General features: G+C 27.7%; 2 protein-coding genes across 2 annotated transcripts in view; one reads left to right on the plus strand and one right to left on the minus strand.

The window, feature by feature from the left end:
* LOAG_17660 (hypothetical protein) overlaps positions 1 to 5107 on the minus strand; it is a gene marked incomplete at both ends in the record, with an annotated part of 9308 nt that extends 4201 nt beyond the window's left edge. Inside the window, 11 exons of the mRNA XM_020450323.1 lie at positions 334 to 437; positions 926 to 1126; positions 1228 to 1390; positions 1971 to 2094; positions 2495 to 2570; positions 2665 to 2774; positions 3007 to 3183; positions 3380 to 3571; positions 4109 to 4162; positions 4424 to 4552; positions 4967 to 5107. Of these exons, the coding sequence (XP_020306018.1) occupies positions 334 to 437; positions 926 to 1126; positions 1228 to 1390; positions 1971 to 2094; positions 2495 to 2570; positions 2665 to 2774; positions 3007 to 3183; positions 3380 to 3571; positions 4109 to 4162; positions 4424 to 4552; positions 4967 to 5107 (1471 nt within the window). The remainder of the gene's footprint in view (positions 1 to 333; positions 438 to 925; positions 1127 to 1227; positions 1391 to 1970; positions 2095 to 2494; positions 2571 to 2664; positions 2775 to 3006; positions 3184 to 3379; positions 3572 to 4108; positions 4163 to 4423; positions 4553 to 4966) is intronic.
* Positions 5108 to 7806: 2699 nt separating this feature from the next.
* On the plus strand, positions 7807 to 8873 carry LOAG_09435 (hypothetical protein; the record flags this gene model as incomplete). The annotated part of the gene is made up of 4 exons (XM_003144962.2): positions 7807 to 7857; positions 7949 to 7997; positions 8173 to 8334; positions 8728 to 8873. The coding sequence occupies 4 exons, from the start codon at positions 7807 to 7809 to the stop codon at positions 8871 to 8873; spliced, it is 408 nt and encodes a 135-aa protein (XP_003145010.2).
* Between the last annotated feature and the right edge of the window lie 1549 nt (positions 8874 to 10422).

Raw genomic sequence — 10422 nt, forward strand, 5'->3', positions numbered from 1 at the left:
ATATATATATATATATATATATATATATATATATATATATATATATATAGATAGATAGATAGATAGATAGATAGAAACCCATAAAGCAGTGATAAAACTCTTGCTAGAGATGGAATCGGTATGTACACTAAGGCTCACAGCAGCCTTTACGACAGTTCTATATCATTTTGTAAACATAAGCATTTATTTCATCTTATTTATACCACTTATTTATTATTCATTTTCTTTCATTAAATTCAATTAAGTTAAAACAAACGGCTCTAAGACATTTCAGTTGTCACTAATGTGAAACAGGAAATCCTTAAAAGAGCGTTCATTGTCACAATAACTAACCATCTTCCAGTTTGCGTGGACAACTTTTAATCGTTGATATTGGTCCTCCACAATATGCAACACAACCAATTTCATGTACATTATTTTCATCTAACATCAAATGCCTGAAATTAATTATTCATTTGAAAATCAATTTCTAGAAGAGAAATGGAATTCTAGTTATCAAGGAAGGCAGAAAAGGGTAGATAAAATTACTGATCATTCAAGGTTGCTTATGATCATTCGAGGTTGCTTACGGCTGTTATACTTGCCATTGATTTTTTATTTAAAAATTTAAGAAAAGGAAAAATCTTATTAAATATTTCCAAACATACAATACAGCGTAATGAAAAGGAAAATAAGACTGTTAGTATTTCAGACTATTTCAGAGTACATTTCATCAAACAACACTCAAGACATTTGATGAACTCAAGGAATTCATAAACATAGGTGACTGGAAGAGTTGAAATACCACGATTACTCAAACATTCAAATCAGCGTGCTTTCACGAAAAGAAAGAAGTATACGTTGGACACCTAAACAGCAATCTATTTAATCATAAACTTCATTTTGCAAACTATTAGGATATTTAGCATAAATATCAGTAACTTACATTTCCCTCGTCTTGCAGTGCAAAGGTTTGGGTACGAAAATTGGCAACCTTTGCTTCTCATCAATTATCCGATCTTTCTGAACATTCTTCACAATTCTACTTGGTCTTTCATCTGATGATGTTGGTTGCCACTCTTTGCTATTTTCAGAAGGAAGCAATACAGGAATGGAGCACTTATCAAGCATTGCATTCAAATCTTCACTGCAATTGAAGAAAAAATTGAGAAAATTCAAAAGCTAGAAAATTCTCCCCACAAAATATTAGGAACAAATAAAAGCACAGAAACCAAAAAGATGATGAACCTGAAATCACAGGATGCAATACGTTTGAAATTATTTGGATGATTCGCAAATTGGAGAAGTATATCGCAAGGAGATTCCTTCTCTCTCTCTGTTCGAAGCAATTCGTTCGCTCGATCAATCGTTTCTTGGTACTGCACTAGGTCATGCGGTGTTGGAGCATTTGCTGAAAATTTTTCATAAATTATTATATGAGTAAATCATGGAAAAAGCAACATAATAGAAGATATGTAGATCATTTTTGGACATCAGACTGAATCATGTAACACTTCAAAATGTTTTCCTGCTTTCAAGACAGATAGATTCGACAAATAAGCCATGATTTGGAAAGACGTGAGAAATCGAGATATTTGCAGAAAAAAAGCTAAAATGTCAGTTGTGGATGAATAAACCAATTCAAATTTGGAAAGACTAGCAAACCTAACAATCAATGACAAACAACGACTCTGGCTGGATATTTAATTAGTAGAATTATTAATTTCCAGTTTAATAAATTCAAATTTTCAATGATCTAATCTTAATCCCGGAAATTTTAAGCCATAAAATAACTCCAACACCTTTAACTGACTGTAAAATATAGATTCTACGAAGGTTCAAAAAGCAATTTCTACTTGAAATGAAAAGTGAGTTATGAATACAAAAAAAGAAAAAATATTAAATATCCGAACACTAATGCATCCAACTTCAATCGGGCAAATCAGCAGTACCAATTTTACAATTAAAGAAATTATTCGAATTTAGCATACTTTCAGGATTTGCATTTTTAAATTTGAATCGTTTAATTCCATCAGACACTTTCATACGTGAACTTTTCTCCGGCAAATATCCTTGCGCTATTGATGCTGTTTTCTGCTTATCGGATTTTCTATTCTATAATTAATAAATGAAAGGTAAATTTATTAATAAGGAAAGAAGGAAAAGAAGAGAAAACGGAAAAGTATTTCAAGGCATTTTTTAAATACTAATAAACACTCGCAGAGAAGAAGATTCGGTTTGCATAGACATCCATAACTGTTGAAAAAAAAAAAAAAAACGATCTATGCCAACAAGTCTGCAACTTTAATCCTCTTCTGAGAAATGAAGTTGACTGATAAAATATCACTTCAATACTTGACAGTATTCTTTCTTTAATTGCCACCCAAAACGACTACAGTTTGATAAAGCTAAAAAGTTAAAAAGAAGCTGATTTCACCAGGAATGAATCTTTCATCTAAGATAATTGAAAGATGAGCTAAAGAAAGCTTATTAAAATTACTCGTCATAAGTATACTTTTCTCAATTCCCTTGAAATATCCACATCAGATTCATCACTTTCTGAATTTCCGGAGTACGATTCATCGTCCGATCTGAAAATCTTCAGTGTATTGTAACAACGGCAGTGGATATTTGAAAAAATGGAAACTCCGATCAACTTTGTTCAGAAATGTAAATTTTGACAACCTTCGTCCTCTTCTTCTTGTTTTCGGATTTGTGCATTTGGCTAAATGTTCACGACCATCTGCTACGGTGGCTGCAAGTCCGCACTTCCAACATTTCCAAGGCAACCGGTCCTAGGAAACTAGTAAAATTCAAAAACTCCATCAATTTCTACAAGACTTTCATTTTTTTTTCCTTTCAAAGAGCAAATTATTTAAATTTAATTTTTTATATATTTTTAAACAACAAAATATTTTTGTAGTGCATTGTATCGCTATATTTTTCTGCGGTTATATTTATATTATTGAAAATTTTTTGAGATAAATTCATGTATTTGGAACTAGTTCATATAAATTAAAAAAGTACCTTCTCTTGACCACATCTTTCGAGATGATACGATAGTGCATAGAGATGTCCATATTTTTGTGTACAGTTCAATGTTTCGATATTTAAACATGGCAAAACCTCCAATGCGTTCATTGAAATCCGTAAAATTCTCGCTTTTGTAACTTTATCAAGCGCTCGGAACTCGTCCGCCTTACCCTGCCAACAAAAAATATTAAACCATTTAATAATAACATAAGGTTTTTAGATATATGACTGAGAGCTTACTTTTCAATCTACTTGAAATTTGAATTAAATTAACACTATCTGTGTAAGATCTCGAAATTTTAAACGAATTATACCTGAAATTACTTTACTTTAACCTTAGTTTTAAAAGCAGGGTGAAAAGACTTACCACATATTTGAAATATTCCGGTAATTTCAGGCACTTATCTACATGATTAACAATATCTTCCATTGTTTTCAAAGCTTTTTTACATTTTTCATTCAAACACTTCACCGTGCCATCAGCACTTTCCGCAAATGCTTGCACTGCAAGTTGTTGTTTTTCCGTTTTTGATAGTACAGCCCAACTAGTTGTATGACCCTGCAACTGAGAGTTCCAAATTAGAGACGAGTTTTTGAATTTAAATGGATTTTACCGCCAATTCCAAAAAAAACCATTTCATCTAAGCTGCAAATGTATTCATAAGTATTACAATATACCATGTCCTTTTTTTTCTCATTGAAAAGATAAAGTGAAACTTGCAAAGCTTTTAAAAATAGACTAAGTTACTAATCGAGTATTCATAATGCTTCCACTCCTGTTAAAACCTCCCCTTCTATAAACTGCAATTCACCCTACTGTGATGTAGGAGAAAATTTGTCATGGTTTAGATCTCGGTCTTTCTAATCGTAGAATATTTTGTTTTCAGAAATTGACTATCTTTGCAGTTATAGTTACTTTTCTTAATTGTAACTCGATTAAATTATTGAAAACTTATGAGAGGATGAGTAAATGAACAGGCAACCAATTAAATACTTGCAAAACTAGATTAATTCAAAAAGCAATCTCCGGTGTAGCACCCATAAAATATCCCACTCGACTAAGTATATGATAAATTGAAGAAATCTATATACGTACTCGGTAGGCAGCATATTCGGCATATTTCTCCGGTGGGCGTCTTCGAGTTCGTTTCTGAAACCAATATTATTGCTCAATTTCGCCTAATGTCATCCAAAAGTTGAACTTTAAATTTACTATTCACTATCATTTCTCTTTTTCTATTTCTCGTCATATATCTTTCAAAATCATATTCCCAAGTTTTTATGAGTTTTTTTCCTTTTTTTTTCAAGATGACAACGACCTCTTCTATCCCTCCATTTTTTTTCAATCATTTCCACTTCCCAGAAGCCATTTAAAATTTATGCAAGAAACTGCACCTGTTACAAATATTACCTTGGGAGGATTCGACGGTCGGACGGTGGCGACATTTTCTTCCTCACTAAATGATTGGCTATTGTCGGACTTGTCGCCTTCCGGATTGGATATGTCGCCTTCGGGTTTAACCGTAATAACTGAGAGATTCTGGAAAGTGAAATTAATCATACTGGACACATTGATGAAGAATAAATTAAACATTAAACCTGGCACTGCTTCAAGTGAATCAAAAAGTGTTTATTGATGGCATTGATAGTACTTTAGGGAAGGTAACTTTAATTTTCGAAAAATTCCGAGGAAAGTACCATAAAATTTTCAATGACTACATATATGTGATTTAAAAAGGAAAATGATTACTTAAGAACTAAGATCTTATAAGCATTTGCATAAACTGTCTTTTGACAGATCTCGAGCACTATTAAAACTTACCATATGATTTCATCCATTTCTCAAACTTCACAAAATGGTGTAGTATAGAGATACAAATCGTTGGTTACTTTTTTTTTTAAATATTTCGGAAATAAACCGATAAAGGAAGAGATAATGAATCCACTAAACAACCTGCTTCTCTTGCTGTTCCTTGTTTCTGCCACTTTTTTGAATAGTTTTTTTACCGGTTTTCGTTCCTTCAATCTTACCAGCATTCTGGTCTCTTGAATTCCCGCCACTATTCCTCTTTAAATTTCTCGGATTTTTTTTCATTTCTAAAAAAAAAAAAAAACAAGAAAAATTAATATTTGAAATTGAAAATAAAATTCATAAAGAAGCGCAAATACACAGAAACATATCACGAAATTTAATTAGAAAAAATCAGTGCATATATATACATTTACACGAATATACAAAGCATATAATTATTTACATTTGAGTAAAAATTTCAATTTTTTTTTCCTTTTTGTCAGTCAAATATGTAACATTACTTTGTCTTTCCCGTCATTTTTTTTTTCATCTCCGAAAAGAATAAGTGAAAATTCATAAATTGAAGTTAAAATTAAAATTAAAAAAGTCAAAGAATTATATTTTGACTCAAATTCGGTTCATCTTACAGCACCAATTCTGCTTATCAAAATTCCCCACTTCAAGCATATATTCAATGTTTACGCTTCATTTAAGCAAATGAGATAGCATATTCATTCAAACATTCTCTCATGCTAATTCATTAAAATACATTGTTTTTCTCGTCAAATAATTAATTCTAACAGATATTTTTCCATATTTCAACATTTTTTCCTTAAGTAAGTTAAAATGAAATAAATTTTTCAGTTAAAAAGATGACACAAGACAAAAAAAAAAAAAATTATGTAATTTGCAAAAGAAATTTATTGTTACCAGTAGAGAAGAATCTATGAGGAATGATTGCTAAAATTAGAATTACAATAAATTTAGGTAATTACTCCATTAATGAGAAGTAATCATAATTTGGCCTTATCCAATTCAATAATAAGCCAAGAATTCAATTCAAATAAATAATGAACTATATTATTCAAAATCAAAATTATTACATGAGAAAAGATTCAGTAATAATACAACCCCCCCCCCCCGGGGAATTAACAAAAGATTCATAGGAATAACACACCCCGGAATTGATCCAACATAAGTTAGAATAATACAACCCGAAATTGACCATCCACCAAAATTACTACACCAGCAAAAGATTTTAGAATAATACACCCCGGAATCGATCCTACGTGTATTTACCCGAAAATGACTACAGTAAGCCAGACAAAAACCTTATGAGACGAAACGCAACAAAAAGCTCAATAGTGAATGAATTAAAAACTAATGCTAGTATTAATGGATATGGTATTTTTTATTAATTTGTTCATATTCCTCCATTATTTATCACTACAGCTAAGTCATTCCTTCATTACCAATATTCGATTTCATTTTAATTAAAATTTTGTGATAATAGATGTAAAATTTTTTCAATTCTTATTATAAGCTTACAAATTTTTGATAATAGTTGAAATAAATGAGAAAATTTCATTTCGAAAATCGTTCTACAAAAACAAAAAAAATGCAAAAAAAAGGGAATTAATTAATTTTATTCAATTAAATTGAAAAATGAATTACATTTTTCGAAATAATAATTGCTAAAATTGATATATAATTGAGCCGACTGTATTACTACTGTATTATCAATCATGCTCATACAACTAAATAATCATAAGCTATATACGGTATTATCGGTCATATTCATAACCTATTTGGGTTAATATAGGACATACAACCTTTTCCCGCTCCCCGTACCATCCACCATAATAATAGTAGGATGAATTAGGTCAACGAAGGACGTTTTCCTCAACCCTAAATGAATTGCCCGCTCCAATAATATTACAAAAATGCTTCTTCTTCACACTTCCATCATCTTTTTCCTATTTCTGCTTAAATTTTCTTATACAGGTAATGCTTATTAAATTAGATTAATGAAAAGTACATATAATAGTTAGCCAATATATGATAGTACTTATTCTTTTTCCTACCTTATTTACTATCTATAATCTTTGACCTGTCACATTATCACCATCAAAATATAGCGATAAATAAATAGGCCAAGAAGGAAAAAACATACGATGAGCCAAATGATTGATAGAGCGAAAGGTAAACAAACAAATTAAACGAAATAATTAACACTATTCCGTGCAATATATTGTTTCCGGAAATCATTGCATAGCAAAAAAAAAAAAAAAATCATTTCCGGTAGTTGCATTACAACTAAATACGGTTAATACTGGATGATTAAAATTATCCTAGCAGTTGCACCAAATTAAAAAATTAGGTAACAAATTTTATTTAGGATACCAAACATTTGTTCATTTAAATTATTTTAATTAATAAAAAGTTTTAATAAAATTAAATTTAAAAATTTTAAACTTAAAATTTAAGTTAACAAATTAAGATCTATATTGATGAGAAGAGATGTCGAATAATGTTATGAATTATATTTCAGTTAAATATCTTGGTGGTATACCGGTACCTGGTCGTTCGGTACCACCAATGCGAATTTTTGAACTTTATGCCAAATCTTGTACACCAAATGATCGAACAGCAGCAATTGCCGAACAATTAAGCAATCTTAGCTAATTATACAATTTTTAACAATTTAATTACTTTTGTTTAATTTAACAAATTTAAGAAAATCAATAATTCTTCGAATATATTTCAAATGTTAAGAAAAGCATTTTTTTTTTTTTGTTTTCATCTTTAATAATAATTCCTTTTCAATTATATTTTCAAAGTTCTTTTTTTTGATATAATAATTTTCGTGTTAATATAATTTTCCTTTTTATTTTTGATAATATCAAGTTTTAATTTCTTTTAATTTCTTAATTCTTTTTTTTTAGTTTTTACAAAAATTAAATACAAACGATATTGCAAGTAATCTTTACAATTCATTGTATATGGCTGTTGGTGATATTAATATTAGCAAATTAATGGGTAAATGGTTTGTGGTAAGTAAATTTGATTATTATTAATTTCAATACAATCATTTTACTTTTGGTTGTTTTTAAAAAAAAATTTAAATTAATTTTTAATTTATAGGTAGTTGATACACCAAGCATTCATCAGGAGTATTGTCCAATATTTTATTGTAAGTTTTATATTTATCAATTCCTTTTTTTTTCCTCGACTAATTTAATTTTAATTAAATTTTTGTTTCATTTTTTATTTCATTTTTTCAATTAAATTTTCATTTCATTTTTTTAAATTAAAAAAAAATACTGTTTATAATTTTATTTCATTGGTTTTTTTTCTTTTTCCTTTAGTTGAATTATTGGATAAAACACCTTATACGGCAATATTTACGGTACGACAATATTCGCGAAATACGGAAAAGATTAAAATTTTGGAAGGATATGGAAGAAAAATGGGTCCAAATCCGGCAGAATTACTTATTAACACTGGTCATCCAGCTGACCCATGTCCATGTAAGGTTTTTAATCCACGCCAAATTATTAGCTAAGCTTAAATAAGCATAAATATTAAATATATCTAAGTGTAATAGCAGTTAAGCTCAAATATTTCTGGTATAAATGGATTTGCTAATTAAAATTTCTTCAGCCTAAACGTATAATGGCATAATTATTCTTTAATTTTTTTTTTTTAATCCTATAGCATCTCAATCGGAATATTTTATATGTAAGCGCTAATATCCTTAGTATTCAATTTAATATTTCATATCCATTTATAAATATTCTATTTAATAATTATACAATTACTCAAATAATTTTTTATTGCTTTAATTTATATTTTTTTATTCTTTTTTTTGCAATTAATTTTTATTACTTTTCATATTTTAATCAAAATTAAAATTTTTTTAGATTCGATAATACGTAATGGACCAATTAATGATAATGATCAATATGATTATATCATTCTAACACAACCGCTGAAATATCCAATTATAGTTCTTGCACGTGATCCGGTTGATTTTGAAAATAAATATAAGGAAGAGGTAAAAGGATGATGATCATTTATCATATGATTAATTAAGATAAAAATTAATGATAAATATTTTAAGTAATAAAAATAGTCTAAATTTAAATTGAACTCAATTTAAAATTGAAAAAGGAATTTGATAAAATGAATTTAGAAGCCGAATTGAAGAAATTTTAGTAATTATAACTGATTTCAAGTAATAACTTTTGATTTAATGACTGGAGTAATGAATCGATTTCAAGTAAAGCGAGCAATGATTTCTTTTTTTTAATTCAATTTTTTGATTTCAGTTTATTCATAATTTATAGCTTATCATGTAACAAATTAAAATTTTTCATAAAGCATCATTTAAATATCACTTTGCTTTTTTTAGCAAATTTTTTTTTTCTTTAATTTTTAAAAAATTTCAGGTAAAAACATTTTTGGAAAATCAACGTTTTTGGCATTCTGTATTTTCATTTAAAAATACTTTTTTCTTTCTTAATACAACGGATTGTTTTCGAACAAATCAATACAATATCGGATTTTAATTATCATTATTCTAATTATAATTGTATACCTTTATCACTTTGATTAAATAAGTATTGCAGTATCATTACTAATTGTAATTAATTATTATAGTATCACTACTAATTTATTATGTTCAGTGTTTAGATTCTAATTAACAAAACATTTTGTTTTCTTTTTTTTTCGAGACAACTTTTACATTTATTTGATTAAAATTAAAGTTAAAATTTCAATACCATTGAAATTTTTATTCAAAATTTCCTCATTAAATTTATGATTTGATATATTCAAGGAAATGATTGAATGTAATGCTAAGAAATGATAAACAATTAATAGTATCATTTACTGTAACTGCGAATATTTTATTGTGATTAAGAATATTATGTATCATGATTGAGAATAGAGTATATATCGTAATTTAGAAATATCGTATAAAATGAGGATGAATACTGTATACTGCGATTGAAAATATGGTATATTATGATTAAGAATATGTTATATCATGAATGTTCGAATAGAGAATATATCATGAATCAATATAATTTCGTGTAAAACATTTATCATAGCTATCCTCTATTTGAAATGATGAATTTTATTGGAAAAGATAAGAACTAATAAAATTTTAAGACTAAAATTTTGACACTTTTCAGAAATTTAAAAAAGATAGGCTTGATTTAAGATCTTAAAATCAAGGTTATCTTATCTTATCATAAATCTTTTAATCATAAAATGTTATCATTACAATTATATTTGGTTGCTGAATGGAATGCAAACAAAAATTTCGAAAAAATGGAAAATTTTTAAAAGTACTGAAATAGAAATCATATGAATAAAGGTTTTAAATCGAAATATTTATCATCAAATATGAAAAATCGGAACAAATGTAATAATTGTATACGAAAATAAAAATTTTGAATTATTCTTAAAATTGTTAATTGAAAAACAAAAAATAATAATTAAAAAAAACTAGCAAATGTATTTATCAGTGCTTTAAACGAATCTAATAATTAAAAGCATTAATGAACCATTCAAATACTATATTTGGATTAATACAATTATTTAGTATTATA

The sequence above is a fragment of the Loa loa genome (genome assembly GCF_000183805.2).
Source record: "Loa loa unplaced genomic scaffold supercont3.109, whole genome shotgun sequence".
Lineage (NCBI taxonomy): Eukaryota > Metazoa > Nematoda > Chromadorea > Rhabditida > Onchocercidae > Loa > Loa loa.